General features: G+C 57.1%; 1 protein-coding gene across 3 annotated transcripts in view; it reads right to left on the bottom strand.

Moving 5' to 3' along the window:
* Positions 1-16469, bottom strand: part of PPP2R2C (protein phosphatase 2 regulatory subunit Bgamma) — a 139540-nt gene that overhangs the window by 24697 nt on the left and 98374 nt on the right. For all 3 annotated transcript variants that reach the window (XM_058723151.1, XM_058723153.1, XM_058723152.1), the window contains exon 6: positions 2423-2587. In XM_058723151.1, the coding sequence (XP_058579134.1) occupies positions 2423-2587 (165 nt within the window). The remainder of the gene's footprint in view (positions 1-2422; positions 2588-16469) is intronic.

Here is a 16469-nt window from a genome sequence, read left to right on the forward strand (position 1 = left end):
AACCCTTGGAGAACAAATCTGCGTTGTTTTAAGACACGGAGCCTGTGGTCGTCTGTTTTGGCCCTGGGCTGCTCTTCGGGGGCTGGGCACCGTCCACACTCACGCCCCGGGCGTCTTAGCTGGCCCCTGGGCTTCCCATCCGTCCATACACTGATGACTCCACACCTTTATCTGTGGCCGAGCCCCCGCCCCTGACTGCAGACCTCCGGCTGCCTTCCCAACAGCCCTCCCCGGGGCCCAATACGATCTCACACTTACTGGGTCCAAAACCCACCTGTCGGTCCTGTCTCTGCTCCCGGCCGCCCTGCCCCCGACCCCAGTGTCCTCCCTGTCCGTCCAGGAAAGGGCCCCACCTTCACCCGCTGCACAAACCAACCCTCGGACAGAGCTGCCATGGTCCACACCGCACTTGGCAAAGCCCGCCAGCTCAGCCTTCCGAGAACACCCAGGACGGGACCTGTCTCCACACCTTCGTCATCCCCCCCGGGGCCCGCTGCTTCTTCTCAGTGAGCCCCGGGCAGGGCCTCCTCCTGCCCCCGCTTCCACGTTGACCCCTCTGAGGTTTCCTCTTTTCAAACACCTGTCTCGTGACTTCATGCCCGGCCCTCACCCCTCTGCTGCTTTCTCACCTCCCTTAAGACAAAACCGGATCCTTCCCCCGACCCACAGGTGTCCTGAGTCACCCGCCTTGCGTGTCTCCCGGACCTCAGCTCCCGATACCCTTCCCCTTAGTCACCGCCCTCCGACAACGCTGGTGCCCTTCCATCTCGGAGCCTCTGCCCCTGAAGTGTCCCCCTTCTGGAACATTCTCCGCCCAGAGCTTGCATGGCTCACTCCCCGGCACCTCGAGGCGTCTGTTCCGTTGTAACTTCCGGTGAGATGACCTCCCTGCGCCCTGCTCTTTGGGGGCTGTCGCTGATGTCTCTTACTACCTCCTGCCATTACACCATCCGGTGGTGAGTTCTTCGTCTGTTTGCTGGTTCCTGCCGTGCCGTCACAGCGGGACGTGTGTGCAGCATAGCAGGCGGTGTCCCCAGCTCTGCTCAGAGACAGACATCTGCTGTCCCCCCCGACCTGCGCTGGCCACTCAGCCCCCAGGAGGAGGAAGGCTCAGCGCCGGGGAGAAGGTGTTCCTGGGGCCGAGTGTCTGCGGGGCGTGGACGTGCTCGGAGAACAGCAGTGTGGCGAGACGTAGGGACCCAGCCTGGCCAAGGCGTGGGGAGGGGCCACCCTCTCCGGCTCCTCTGGCAAACCAGGCTCCCGAGGGGAAGAGGTGACCCAGTCCCTCCTAACAGAACTCTAATGAAACCACCTCCAGGGGCTTACTGGTCACTCACTCCTTCACTCACTCACTCACTCACTCATTCACTCATTCATTCATTTATTCATCCATTCACTTATTCATTCATTCATTCATTCATTCATCCACTCAACAAGTATTTATTCCCAGACACTGTTGAGGTAAATACAGAGATGAACCAAAGTCCCCACCCTCCTGACTGGGGTCTTGCCTGTCCCTGCCCCTCTGCTACCACCGCAAGGTCACCCAGGGAGGATACCATGGCCTGACCCCCTGATCCTCTCTGCCTTTAGGGGCCTCTGGGGAACCCAGCACCAAGCGGGCCAGGCTGGAGGTGAGAGCACCAGCCAGGGCATCTCAGAGTCCTGGGTTCAGGTCCTGCCCTGCCGCTTTTCACTTCGGGTGACCTTGGGTCCATCCCTGGAGCCTCAGCTCCCTCCTCTATGCTGGACTCCATCAGAGCTCATGTAAAGACAAGATGATGTGGGTAGAGAGCTGTCTGGGTGCCTGGCTCAGAGTATCCAAGGAGTGTGAGCCACTGTGTGGTCCTGGTGGTTGTCACATCGTGCTCCTCGGACCTTGTTCAGCCCCGGACCCCCATGGCACCCCCCCTGGCATCCCCCCCCGGCTAGCCCTGTCAGGGTTCCAGCACGAGGAAGTGACCTTGTGGAGCACACAGGCTGCTGGGGTAGACAGCCCAGCCCACAGAAAGTTCTGCAGGCTGTGGCTAGTCTGTGAAAGGGAAGATTTGGGAGCTCTGGGGACACAGGGAAGGGGCCTGAACCAATGTGGGGGGGGGGGGGGGTCAGCGAAGGCTTCCCAGAGGAGGTGCCAGCTGAGTAGGGTCCCACCTTAGCTTCTGGCTCCCAGCTCACTCCCCGACCCTGGTTTCAGCTGCCCGGCCCCTGGAAGCTGGGCAGCCCCAGCCTGTGCAGGGACTTGGAGGGCGGTGGGGGGCGGGGGGCAAGACCAGGCTCCCCCTGCCAGCGGCACGACAGCAGCATGGAGCGCACGGGCCCCCAGCCCGCACCATTCCCACCCGCCCCGGGCACAGCACCAGGACGGGCGCTGCCCCGCCGCCCCCACTGCCCACCGGGTTCCCGGGGGGTAACGAGCACTTACGTTTGGAGTGCTTGTCACACAGGGCGGCCGCACGCATGTCACAGAGACGCAGGGAGCCCTTGCTGCTGCTGTAGACGAAGAGGTTGCAGTGGTGGGGGTGGAACTCAGACGCCGTGATCACCTCCGTGAGGTCCTCCATGTTGGCGGGCTTGATGTCCACGATGTCTGGCCCCATCAAGGAGAGGCCAGAGAAGGGAGGGGACCGCCGCCGCCCTGCCTTCCCACGTGCCCCGCATCTGAGCGGCCTCCCCCTTCCCGAGACCCCTGGACGAAGCCCCGGACCCAGACAGCCTCTGAGCTGCACACCTGCACGTCCGACCGCCCGCCGGCTGCCTTTCTGGGTGCCGTCCACTGTCCCTGCAGGCTGGACCCGCTGCCTCCCACCCGACCTGTGCCCTGTCCCCAGCCAGCACCCACCAGCCCGCCCGGCCTCCCCTCCATCCCCCACACCGGGTGCCCAGGAGAAGGCAGGGTGCGTTTGAGGGCCTAGTACGTGCAGGGCTCTTGCTGCGCAATGGCAGTGCTCCCGCCACTCAGTGCTCCCAGCGCCTGGAGCTGGGGGTGTGGCACCTTTTGGCTCCCCTCCCCCACCCCCGCAGCCGCTCCCCTTCTGTCCACAGCATCAAGGCTCTCCTTTGGGGAAAAGGCTCTCTCCTTGCTGGGTTCCCGGCGCTGATCTGTGTCATCTCCACTCACGATCACCATGAGGGACGAGCACGTGGCCTCAGAGGGGCCGACGGAGGGACTCCATGACCCTTGGATGACTAGATACGGGAGCCAATGCATCCATTTTCTGTCTAGGACCAAGAATTCTGTTGCTTGCAAAGGAAATACCCCTGACTGATACTCTGGCGCCCAGAGAGGGTGAGCAACTTGTCCAGGATGGCTCAGCAGCGAGGGGTAAGGCTGAGTTTCCATCCACTCCTCGTGGCCTACAATAGCAAATCCGAAGCCCTTGGTGTAGCATTCAAGGCCTGGCACTCCCACCCCCCCTCCACCACCCTCCATCTCTTCAGTTTCAGATCCCACCAGTCGCTCGGCCCGAAAGGGGCTTTCCTCTCTGACAGCGATACCCTGGTCTCTGACTCCCCAGCCCCGTGCGGGGCTCTGCCCAGGCCGTTCCCTTGGCTGAAATGCCCTCCCCTCCCCCTGCATCTGTGTGCGGGCCCTGGAATCAGAGTCTGGGGTTTGAGTCCCAGCTCTGCGACCTGTTGCCCGTGCAATCAAGGGGCAAGTTCCTTAGCTCTTCGTGCCTCGGTTTCCTCTTCTGTAAAATGGATCGACATGGCTAACACAGTCTTGCTGTGAAAATTAGAAGCGGCAAGTCCCCTTGCTCACTGTTTTATACATCACAGAGCTCAGTGAACATCAGCTGCCACTATTATTTTTTATTGTCTGGAAAGAATGGGATGGAAACTCCGAGACGCCTCCTGCCATCAGCTCTCCCTGCCCCTCCTGCCAAAGCCTCAATAAGAGAGACATTTCCTGACGTGTGTAAACATGAGAGTTCATAAAACGTCCGAAAGAATGCTGAATCTGCGTGACCAGAGGCACCGAGGAGGGTGTGTGTGCTCAAATATTGCTTCAGGAAGCCCATCATTAACCAGACACTCAGAATCGCATAAAAATATCGAGAGGAGGGAAAAGGAGCCCGAGCTGCGAAAAACTGTGCTTTTCTCGTACGATAAGCAGCAGAGATTAAATCACGGGAAATGAGACTGAACCGTAAGAGAGAAAAAGCCAAGACTAAATTCTCTCTGCAGAACTCGGGCCACAAACATCAAAGGAGGGACACCAAAGTGGCCAGGGCTCCAAGGAACGCCAGCCGGCCTGGAGTCCCGGTGGGGTCACTCATCAGGGGACATGGGTTTACTCCGCGTTTCACGGAGAGACGACTTCCGGGGGAATAGGACTCAGTGGGATATGGTGAAATACCTTGCTGGTTTCGGCTTCCCGTCAGAGCGGGGGGAGGGGGAGGGGACGGGGGAACCTGTCCATCCGCCCAATGGCACGCTTTCCCGAAGGATGGAGGGCAGAAGTGACAGGTGCCACACGTCATTCCCAGGCTGGAGCTCTGAGAGCCAGCACGCGGTGTGCAGGACACTTTCCCATCTGCTGTGGGACCCGCGCCTCAGGTCACCTGCTATGAAATCCCCCTCGGCTGTTCCAAGCCTCAGAGACTTTCAGATCACCTGTCCCTGCACACAACCCACCCTCCTGACCCCCTCAGCGTCCAAACCCAATTCACTTTCCCACCTCGAGATGTTCTAGAACACACCTCAATGGACGAGGAGCAGAGGCGTGACGTCCGAACCCCGGACGTGGATCGCTCTGCCTCCACAACGACCAAAACTCTGACGCACGCAACGACCCCTGTCGCCCAGTTTACGACTGTCATTCATTGTGAGTCACGGCATGAGCTCAGAAGCCGTCCGCCCACATTCACCAGATGTCTGGCTCATGGAGACTGAGGCTGGTGTTTATGAGACTTTTCACAGAGACGGCCAGGCTGGGAAGCTGTGCGCACTGGTGTCCAGAAAGCGCAGTGGGAGGGCCCGGAAGCCTCCTCTCCCGGCCCCCACGTGCCGCTCCCAGACTCACGCGGGGCTCAAGGCCAAGCAAATGGGTGTGGCCTCTTTGCTGGATTCCAGAGTGCACGCTTCCCGTGACCCCATCGTGCTTAACCACTCGTGACAGCCTCATGACAACAGTCGTTAGAAACAGGTACGAGGCGTGATGGCTTTTAGAATTACACGGGGGCACAATCAGGTCTGCAGCGAACAGGCCTGAACCAGGTGACACAGAGCTGGCCGAGGGTGATGCGCGGGGACCAAGGGTCCTGTGTGTGGGCTTGGGAGACAGAGCCTCCAATGCCTGGGTCCCACTGACAGCCCAGGACCACAGCCCAGGACTTACAGCCCAAGCATCACCCCGGAAATCTCTTGCTGTTTCAAACAAAGGGCTCTGGATACAGTGGGTGCCAGGGAAAGACGGACGTGAAACACATTCCCGCACGACCCGGGCGGAGGAAGACCAAGCCATAGTGGCAGCAAATGTGCTGGGGCCCCCGCAGCAGGGCAAGGGGTCCTTGAGGCCGGGCAGGGGGTCCCGCACCTCTGCATCCCAGGGCCAGAGCCATGCCTGCATGTCAAGGACAGCACGGCATCCTTCAGGGCATGGCCACCCAGCCTGATCCCCTGCGATCAGCCTCTCCAAGACCTCCTGCTGAGCCTGCCACAGGACCCGCCCTGCACCTGCTACCTGGCTCCTCCCGGGTGCAGGCGGGTGTGTGAAAGGATTAATTGCCGAGTGGGGCTGTCACCGTGGAACTCCTTCATCACATCACAAAGCCGGGCCTGAACTATACCCGGAACGGAACGCACAACGCAAACGCTCCTCCTTGACTCACACCCATGTGGCCTTGTGCACGTGGACTGTGAGACATTTGGTCCAAACGTGACCTGATGTGGGGGCTTTGACTCTGGCAGGCCCCGTGCTGGGTCAGAAGCCGGGGGCCCCGGGCTGAGCATCCGGTCTCAGCTCTCTCTCGGATGCTCAGGGCCGCATGCAAACGTCATTTACACTCCTCAAGCCTCAGCGTCCCCCATTTGCGAAACGAGGTGTTGGGCATGATCCCGGAGCACCCTCTCATTTGGAGGACTGACCCCCAGGTGGCCTCTCCCCCATTTCACGGGCAGCTGCATGAATCCCACACGTACGCGGCGCCTCACGAGGTTTACGGCAAACTGGCCTCCCTGGGGAACGAGCGTAATTAGACTCATCGGCGAGCCCCTCCCCCTGGCAAAGCCGGATGAATTATTCGTGTTGTTTTCCATATACCTGTGCTCCAACTGTGTGATGGGCGTGCATTTAAACTCCAGTCACACCTTGGCAACTAAGTTTGCTGACCAGGTAGGTGGAGAGAGGAGCAGATCACGGAGGGAGGAGGAGGAGGAGGAGCAGGAGGAAGAGGGAAGGTGAACCTGCTCGATGCCACACCCCGCAACTGAGCACCAGGTACTTTTCCAGGAAGGCGTGAGGCCACCAGGGGCTGGGAGAGGCAGGAGGGAGCCTCCAGAGGGAGCACAGCCCTCCCAGCACCTTGACTGCAAACTTCTGGCCTCGAGAACCGAGAGTAGATTTCTGTTGTAAGCCCCACCCCACCCCCACCCCACCAGTTTGTGGAAATTTGTTCTGACATCCACGGGAAAGTTATGCTTCCCGGGAGCTGGGGAGCAGTGGCCCGGCCATTGCACGAGTACCACAGACATCTCCTCATGCTTATTTGTTCACTGCCCAGCTGCCCAGCGAGGGCAGGGCCCTGTCTGGATCGCTGCTGCACCTTCGGTGCCTAGAGGAGTGCCCGGCACATGGCAGGTGCCCAGTGAACAGCCGCTGGAGTCAATGAACCAACCAGCCCGTCTCAGGCCCCTCCAATCCAGGCTGGGGGTGGGTACAGGAAGTGTCAAACCCTCTCAAGGGGAAGAAGCCCTTCACGTGGAGATGAACAGTAGGGCTCAGGGAGACTCCAGGCCAGGGGAGCGGTGGTGGCGGGGTCCTTTAAGGAGGGGACTGGCACGGGGCACCTGGGTGGCTCAGTCGGTTGAGCGTCTGACTTCGGCTCAGGTCACGATCTCATGGTTTGGGAGTTCAAGCCCCACGTCGGGTTCTGTGCTGACAGCTCGGAGCCTGGAACCTGCTTTGGATTCTGTGTCTCCCTCTCTCTCTGCCCCTCCGCTGCTCGTGCTCTGTCTCTCTCTCTCACAGAAATAAATAACTCCAGCCCAGCTTCACATCTGTGTCCTGCTCAAACCTCTCCACCGGTGAATGGGGTGTACCCCAGCCCGTGGACGAGGAAATAGAGGCTCAGCAAGGAAGAGCCACTCTCTGGGGACTCGGCAGAGGCGGGGGGCGGGCAGCCTGGGACTGAGTCGGATTCCAGAGCTGGCAATAGACCCACTGTGTGATGGGGCAAAGCAGAGGAGGGGTGAGAAGCATAAACCCTGGCCCCTGACTGCCTGGGTGGGCATGGAGGGGCCAGCGCCCCCTGGAGGAGGAGGTCTCTGGCTCCTCGAAGCCTTTGGCTCCTGCCTCCATGTCATACGATGAATCCCTCTTCCTTCAGGGCCCAAGTGTGAGTGGGTGTGTTGCTCTAGATCCAGAGCAGGCAAATGTCTGTAAGAGGCCAGACAGTAAACATTTTAGGGATAGGAGCCATAAGATCTCACCTCGATACTCAACCCTCCTGCTCTATCGGGGTCACAGACAGCATGTAAATGAATGGGAGTGGCTGAGAGCCCATAAAACTTTATGAACGGGTGGATTTGGCCCCCAGGGCTGTTCTCTGCTGGCCCAGGGCCAAGAAGAAGGACCGCGATCTTGCTTTTGTAGCAGGAACCTTCCCTCTTGACCCCCACACAGGACCAGTGTGTAAAAACAGCCTCACTGGCCTGGCTCCTCCCCCAGCATGAGGATGTCCTCCGGCGCCTGGCACAGCCCTGTGAGCTCTGGCCCTTGCCTGGGGGGTGTCGGCGGAGCTCAGAAAACAGGCCCGTTTGTCCCGCCCTACAGCAAAGTCTGTAGCTCTTATTGCCAAGGACACCGGCATCTAATCCAGGCAGGCCTTCTGCTGAGTCATCGGGTTTGCAGAGATTTTTATAGAAACTCCTTTATCTCCTGCTGCCAAAGGCACGGTCTGATGGCCTGAAGCCAGGCAGGGTCACATCAGCGTGGAGAACCGTTTGCCAGCCCTCATTGCCCGGGAGCTGCAACGCCAGGAGGCCCCACACAGAGAGCCTCTGACATGTCGGGGAGAAGGTCACTCCACCTCCAGCGGCCCTCCTTCTTCCGATCTTCGTCTCTCCCACCTGTGCAGGGTGTGGGCACAGGCACAAAGTGCCACACTCCTCCACCGGCCATAAGATGAGTCCGGCACATGAAATGAGTAAACGTCACTGATTTGTTTGAGAAGGAGCTCAAGGGAGAAACGGATATGAAAACCATCCCATCAATATCAGAGAAGGACACAAATATTCACTAATATCAGGACAGGCTTCGGTGGCAAGGTCACAAAAAATGGCTCTATGAAGACGCAGCAACTAACTGAGTTTGGAGACACTGTCACAGCCTCAGAGAGCTGTGGAGGGCAGCCCCCGGCCCTGCACCCACGGGCCAGGCACCTCGCATCCCTGTGGGAAAGACCGCCCACCCTCCACTCCCACGAAGCAGGCCAGGGCAGGGAGTGGCTTGTGCAGGGCCACGTGTGGAGCATGGGTGAGCGGGAACAGAGTCCTGGCTTCCTAACTCCCAGGCGGTGCTTCTCCCCGTGTGCCCTCTGTTCTGGACTAAGTGCATCCCCACCCAATACACAACCGCAGGGCCCTGCTGCTGGGGCACATTGGACTGGCCCGTGACCCTGCAAGGTGGGTGCCGACAGCGTGGGTGGGGGAGTTCAGTAATGAGAAAGATGCAGCCTTGGGCTCCATTGATTTAACTGAGCAAAGCATGGTTTATCTAGATGTCTCTGCGGGAACAGGCAATCAGGATGGGGGAGGCGGTTCCCATGGTGACTGAGCAGCTAGCGAGTGAGTACAGAGGCAGTTCTGCCAAGGACCACGCCACGAGAAGCCTCCCCGACAGGCTCTCCGGGGACACTGGGTGTGCAGGTGCCCCAGAAGGCCTCCTGCACACGGACACAGTCCTGTTGGGGCACAGCCAGCAGAGTTGCTGTTTTCAGAAGATTTGCTCCAAGAGATGCCCTAGCTACAAAGATGAGCCATAAGCACTCTGGCCAAACCACATCAGATCCTGTACGAGGTTCCTGGCAACCTTTGCCTCTGTATGAATTTGCTCGGGCTGCCACAGCGGATGTCATAGATGAGGGGCTTAGACAATCGTTATTCTCCCCCAGTCCTGGAGGCTGGAAGTTCAAGACTGAGGTGTCAGGAGGTGGGTTTCTTTGAGGCCTCTCTCCTTGGCATGCAGGTGACCATCTCCCTGGGTCCTCACCTGATCTTCCCTCTGTGCGGTCCTAACCTCCTCTTGTTATAAGAACACCAGTCATATGAGATTAAGACCCACCCTAGCAGACTTGTTTTGCCTTTGGGATTAAGACCCACCCTAGCAGACTTGTTTTGCTTTAATCACCCATTTAAGGACCAAATGCAATCCCATTATGAAGTCCCGGGGTTAAGATTTAGGACATCAACATATGTATTTTGGTGGGACACAATTCAGCCTATGACAGCCTCTTCCCTTCTCTTCTTGGAAACTTACTGTGATGGTGTGATTCTGCTCAGAGAGAAGAGCCTGATCGCCGGAGCCATACAGGGCCATGGAGAGAGGGGGATTCTGGGTAAACGTTCACTGTACAAGCCCACTGAAACCCTTGTAGGTCTTCTCCATGTGTTGAGCCAGTCTGCACACTTCTACCACAAGCCAGCTTATGTCCTTCCCAAGTACTTGGACAGGGAGAGAGCACTCAGTTCTGAGTCACAAAGACTGGGACTTGACAGGCCAGCTCCACCGTAAACAGCTGTGTGACCTCCAGAAACTTTCTCAACCTCTCTGCACCCTGCTTTTCTCATCTGTAGAATGCACTGATAAAATCTGTTTTGCAGGGCTACGATGAAGATTTAATGAGATGACGTAAGTCAAAGGCTCTAGCAATTAAAATAAAATGAATAAAATAAAGTGATGTGGAGATACGTGTGTTTTTTTTTAAAGGCCCCAGCGCAAGGTTAGTACCTTTAGCAATAATTAAAGTTTATCAAATCAGAATCAGAGGCTTTCTCTTTCTCTGGAAAAACACAAAATTAAGCTGGTTGCCAGACGTGCAATAATGACCCCCCCCAAGAAAACAAGGACTTGGGGGTCTGTGCTGAATTGCATGCCTTGGTTCCTAAGAGCTGAGACAGAAACCCTAGGCAAGACAGTGCTGGGACACACACCCGGGTGGCTAAGAAAGGGCAAACTGGAGCCCATCCTGACCTCCTCTCCCAGGGCTTCTAACCCAGCAGTGACACCAGAGAGGCCCATGATACTCCCCCAGGAGAGACACACAGGGTGTACGGGATAGGATTTTTGGCAAGGTCCTGAGCTGGTGTGGAGATTCAGGGAGCCAAAGGCATCAAGCCGAGGACTGAGAAGAGTAGGATCATCCGGGGGAAAGCGGGGGAGTTCCACATGAGACAGAGGCGTAAGGCTGAGGATCTGTGACACGGCAGCCAGCTGGAGCCCCAATGGGGGGAGAGGGTGGGAGACGGGGCTCCAGACTGTGGTCAAGGGGGTTTTAATCAGGAGCGTGTCACAGAAATGCCATGGAGCCCTTTCAGGAAGGATCAGAAGCACGGCAGAGTCTCACGTCCCCACGATTAGAGGGTATGTTAGAAACCTCCAGCTGTTGGGACACCTGGGTGGCTTAAGTGTCCAGCTCTTGATTTCGAGTCAGGTCATGATCTCATGATTCGTGAGTTCAAGCCCCGCATCGGGCTCTGTGCTGACAGCGTGGAGCTTGCTTGGGGTTCCCTCTCTCTGCTCCTCTCTCTCTCTCTCTCTCTCTCAAAAATAAATAAACTTAAAATAAAAAGAAACTACAGGGCGCCTGGGTGGCGCAGTCGGTTAAGCGTCCGACTTCAGCCAGGTCACGATCTCGCGGTCCGTGAGTTCGAGCCCCGCGTCAGGCTCTGGGCTGATGGCTCGGAGCCTGGAGCCTGTTTCCGATTCTGTGTCTCCCTCTCTCTCTGCCCCTCCCCCGTTCATGCTCTGTCTCTCTCTGTCCCAAAAATAAATAAAAAATGTTGAAAAAAAAAAAAAAACTACAGCTATGGCCTGTGCACTCAGCCACCTGTGTCACCTCTGCCACCAAGCAACCCCTACTCTGTCCTGCAGTGTGGTGAAAAGCACCTGCTCTCCCTTAGGATCTAAGAAAAGAGTCAGGAAACATCATTGTACTGATGGGGCTGGACGGGCCATGGGCAAGTGCACCCACTTCTCAGAGCCCATCTCCACACCCACAAAATGGAAGGAATGACAGCAACACAGGCGAGCCATTCTAAGGGTTTGAGGCACCTGCAGATTGAAGGTGGAGTAACGGTGGCTGCCCTGGGGTTGTCACTATCATGACTGAGAGGCAGTGCGGCATGACAGTGAATCACATAGGTTCTGCATCCAGAGGTCCCAAGTCTGAATCCTAGGCCCTGACACTTCCCAGCTGGGTAACTCTGGGTAATTACTTAACCTTCCTGTGGCTCACTTTCTGCATCTACGAAAGGGGGATGTCAATAATGCCTACTCCACAGTGTTGTCAGGAGGACTAAATAGATTAATACGTGCAATGTGCTTAGAGCACTGTTTGCACAGAGTAAGCGTTCAGTAAGAGGTGACGGTGGTGTGTGCGAGGTGGTGAGGAAGATGATGCTCTGGCGGACAATGGAGTCAGCACCACGGACAGCTGCACGAGAGCTGGGGCCCGGGTCAGCACCACGGACAGGTCCGTGGGCGCTCAGCTCAGGGTCAGCACCAAGGACAGCTGCACCGGGGCTCAGCCCCTGGGAAGCCTGGCCTTTGCTGAGCCCCCAAAACAGTGGTGTGCTAATAGCTTAACGACATGCTTCCTGGGTGGAAACTGATTTTGGGGATTCAGACTCAAGCACTTCTGAGCAGATGCTCCTGTTCCTTCTCTGCAGAGTGGTACTAGGGGAGGATGGAAGAAGGTAGCCTGTAGGGTGCCTGACAGCAGGTCAGGGCCAGGGTGGGCTGTCTACAGTACACCAGGCCCTGTGCTCTCCAGCCATTCTACCCTGACAGCCCCCAGCACAGGAGTCACACTCCACTGAACTGACAAGAAAAGCAAGGCTGAGGAAGGCTAAGTGACTGGCAGGGTGGCCAGTGAGTGAGGCAGGCTGGGTGCCAAGCTCCAGGTTTTTCGTTAATCACAGACCCTGGCACATGGAGGGGCCTCGGCCAGTCCCTTCCTTTGCTCTCAGCATGGGGAACACTCCCAGCCCGCAGGCAGCAGTGTGCTGACCGAGGTTTGGAGCCTTTACCCCTAATTATTGCCACACCATCCCACCTAGCTTCAGGACCTGCTCTATAAATGGCAATTAGGAATTTGTTCCAGACCAAGGCTTGGTGCAGTGCCAGATTCCACCATGAGAAATCGCTCAGAGGGGAGAAAAATCAATTGAACCATCTTCACAGTTCTCCGAGTGCTAAAAATAAAGCAGAGGCCCATCAGCTGAGACCCTCTGTGCAATCTGTTACCTTTAAGAAGCATCGAGCTCAAGAAAAATCGCTCAGAGCTGCCTAACTGTCTCAAATGTTGGTATTAAGGGACGTGAGAGGTTGTTTCAACAGATGTGGGCACAGTGCTGGAGTAAAAAAGGGGCTTTGACAACCAGAGACAATGCAGGGATTTTATGAGAGCCAGCCTTAAATATCTGAGGATCTGTTGTTCAGGAGGGAAATACTGGCCCCCTGCTGGGCCCCGAGTAGTACCAGGCCTTTCATGTGCGTGATTTCTTCATTCCTTACAAATATCCTTAGAATAAGGAACGTGGCCCATTTTACATTGGTGGAAATTGGTGGCCAAGGGGGTTAAACAAGGAATCTGAGCGCAGGTCTGCCAGACCCCAGAGCCCAGACCACTGCTCTTTAGTGTTCAGGGTCTCTGAGGCCCCTGGAGCCCAGATTCACAAGGAGGTGTCTACATCCCTAAGACCAGATGGAGACTGGAACTCCTCCGTCCAAAGTCACCGTGTACGACCATTCATAAGCACCTGCTATGTGCTGGACCCTGCATTATACATGGGGATACAGAGAGGGCTAAGACTGGGTGCACTGAATCTTGAGGGTTTCACCAGAAAATAGAAGAGGCGGTCATATTAAGAGACGAGGAAAGCCCAGTGTGACCAGGAAGTGTGGGCCTGGAGGGGCTCTGATAGCCCAGGAGGGGTGCAGAGTAGACAGAGCAGAGGGGGCTATGGGTGACACTTTTGGCCACATGGCAGCCAGCCAGGCTGAGAGGGAGGAAGAATGATCCCAGGAAGGACCAGCAGAAGACAGAACACCCCCTCTCTTAAACCCCTCCCATAACATTAAGGGAAACCCAATGGCCTGAAGGTGTACATAAGCCTGATACACAGGAGCCTGGGGAGGTGGGCGGGGGCTGGTTATGAAGAGCCCTAGGGCACCGCTGAAGGATTTTGACTTTTTCCAGAAGCTGACGGGAACCACTGAGCTTTAAGCAGGGGCCTGATGAGGTCAGATCAGAGGTTCTGATGAGCAACTCTCACAGCTCTGCGGAGGACCAGCTGGCTGGGCAATGTGGGATCCAGGCAACAGGCCAAGCAGGAATGGTCCGGCCCCAGTGGGGCCTTTGGCAGAGAAGGAGAGGAGGGCATGATTCCAGAGCCGTCCAGGGGGTAAGCGGAAAGGGCTTGGCACCTCTTTCTAGCTTGTGGGTGAGGGAGAGGAAGGAGACACTGCATCACGCGTGTGCCTGGCACACAGAGGGGCTCAGTAAGCACCAGGCCCCCCACCCTCTGCTCAGAATGACCAGTGCTCAAATCAGCAGAGGAAGGGGCCTCGGAGTGAGCTTTCTTACCACCTTTTCTCACCGGTCAAAACGACGCCCACCATTTCTCCCTTATTCAAGAAGTTTTCCCGTCTCTTAAAACCTTCACTACAAAGCAATTCTGCTTAGACTGAAGGTGTTACATTCCGACTTGCGGAGGTGGTACCACAGCAGCAAACTTCCAGTGGCCTTGACATTGAACAGCAGTGTCAGGGCAAGTCAAGGCACCGGAGGGCGAGAGTCGAAGGAATGGGAAGCCCCAGGCGCCGAAGCCCCCAGGAGTTACAGGCACAAGAGGGGTGTCCAGATTCGGAGCAACTCCCCAGCTCAGCAGGCCTTGCCGGCCTCCTCCCGAGGTGGAAATGAAACACCTTTTCTAATTACTCGGCCGGGCTGTGTAGGAACCTATCATCACACCCGCAGACCTGACCTTCCCCACCAGGGAGGCCGACCTCCACAGGGCGGGTGCCAGTCTCTGCTCCGGGCCCCCGTGTCCTGTCGCTCTGGTGGCCAAAACAGCAGCGGGCCACGGGGAGCGACGTACAGCGTGGTTCCCTGATGAATCGGTCTGAACAGGAGGTTTCCACAACCACCCACCCCCGGAGACTCCACTCCACTCCTTCTGTCTGCCTCCAGGGTACTGTTTCCACAGGCAGGGGCTGCCCGGGGCCCAGCTCTGCAGCACGCACACTCCTCCACCTCAAGGCACGGGCCCGTCTTTATATTCCGATCAGCTAGCAGTTCACCTTCACAAAATTAAGAGGCACCACACACGTCTAACGTGCCGTTATGTGGCAGGACCTGCAGCCAGGGAAGACCCCTGGGTCCCCAGGGGGACCCCCCAATGACACGTGCTCCTCTCTGGTCACTAGCCGTCTCCTCCTCACCTGGCCTAGACCTTAGGGTCAGTCGTCGTTTTTGCCATTGCCTGCAAGGCACCCTCACTTGGCCAAACAACGGCCCCGGCTCACGCAGCCCCCACCCAGCCCACACCCGCGGCCACGCAGGTAGACAGGGCTCGACACAATGCACACCGCCGCGCCCCGTGGGCTCACGGTACTTGTCCGCTGCTTGCATGGACATGCTGGGTATGTCACTTGTTCCTTATATTAATGGTTTATTGTCTGCTGGTTCCAGGGGGGCAGGGGACTTTGCCTAGCTAATTCAAACGTCTGGCACAAGTAGGTACTCAGCAAATACAGCCGTGAAAGGTGTGCTCTCCAACACACGGACGGGGCGCAATCTGTGTGTTTAAATAGGGCAAGGAGGCACAGCCGCCAGTGAGGACTCAGGACAACTGGGCCTGCAGTCCTGTGGCGGATCAACCCTCTTCTCTTACAACTAGCCTGTTCCAACGTCCTGTGGCCACGTTGGTCCAAAAGACAGTCACGATACGGCCTCCTGCCTCACTACTCCACTGACTCCTGCTCATGGCCGTGACGCTGCCGGCCCATCGCCGTCTCTCCCTGGATCTCCCCGCTGGGCTCCTGGCCTCCAGACTTGCCCGCTGGAATCCAGTCCACCCACGGCACACACACGCAGCCCAGGAAGCCCCCCGGGCTGAGCAGTGCTGCCCCTGCCCCCTGCTTACAGTGCAGCGAGGAGAGGGGCAGGCACAGCCTTCCCAGCACAGATTCATACACTGAGAAAAGTCTCCAATTATTTTCCAATCCATTTGATGGAGAAGGGAGAAAGCCTCCATTCCATGCTGCTATGCTCTGACTTCAAGCACATTTTCATCTCCCTCCTTGACTGAGAACCGGCCTCCAACAGAGGCTGCATGCACTGTCCAGCTCGGCCGCCACGGGTGGCTGTTTAACTTGAAATCTGAATTAACTGAAACAAAACTAAATAAAAAGCTCCGTTCCGTGGTCAACCTAGCCACATTTTAGGCGCTCCCCCAGCACACACGGCCGGCAGCTACCTACCAGCCTGCCCAGAGCTGGGATATTTGCACTGTCACAGGAAGTTGCACTGGCCGGGGCGGAGGGACGATTTTATCCCCGCTGTCCTGTTCTCATAGCATTTGTCTTCACCGTTTCGTCCCGCCTGTGATAGGTCATAGGTTTTATTTTCACTTATGGCAGCCGCATTTAGAACGCATTAATTTAGACAAAAAGACAAAAAAGAAAGCAACTTGATTTAAAGGAAATTAACAGAGGGGCACCTGGGTGGCTCCATTGGTGGAGCGTCTGAGTCTTGATTTCGGCTCAGGTCACGATCCCAGGGTCGTGGGATCGAGCCCCGAGCTGGGCTCTGCGCTGAGCAAGATTCTCTCTCTGCTCCTCCCCTGCTCACGCTCTCTCTCTCTCTCTCTAATAAAAAAAAATTTTTTTAAGAAAATAAATAGAAACTAGAAACATCGGGAAAATGAAGGAACACAGCACACAGACACAGGAGCAGGCGTGAGGGGGTTTCTGGAACCACTGACATTAGGAGCCCGGCCCCTCCCAGCATCCTCACCCTGCCATG

This window comes from Neofelis nebulosa, chromosome 3 (genome assembly GCF_028018385.1).
Source record: "Neofelis nebulosa isolate mNeoNeb1 chromosome 3, mNeoNeb1.pri, whole genome shotgun sequence".
NCBI classification, from domain to species: Eukaryota; Metazoa; Chordata; class Mammalia; order Carnivora; family Felidae; genus Neofelis; species Neofelis nebulosa.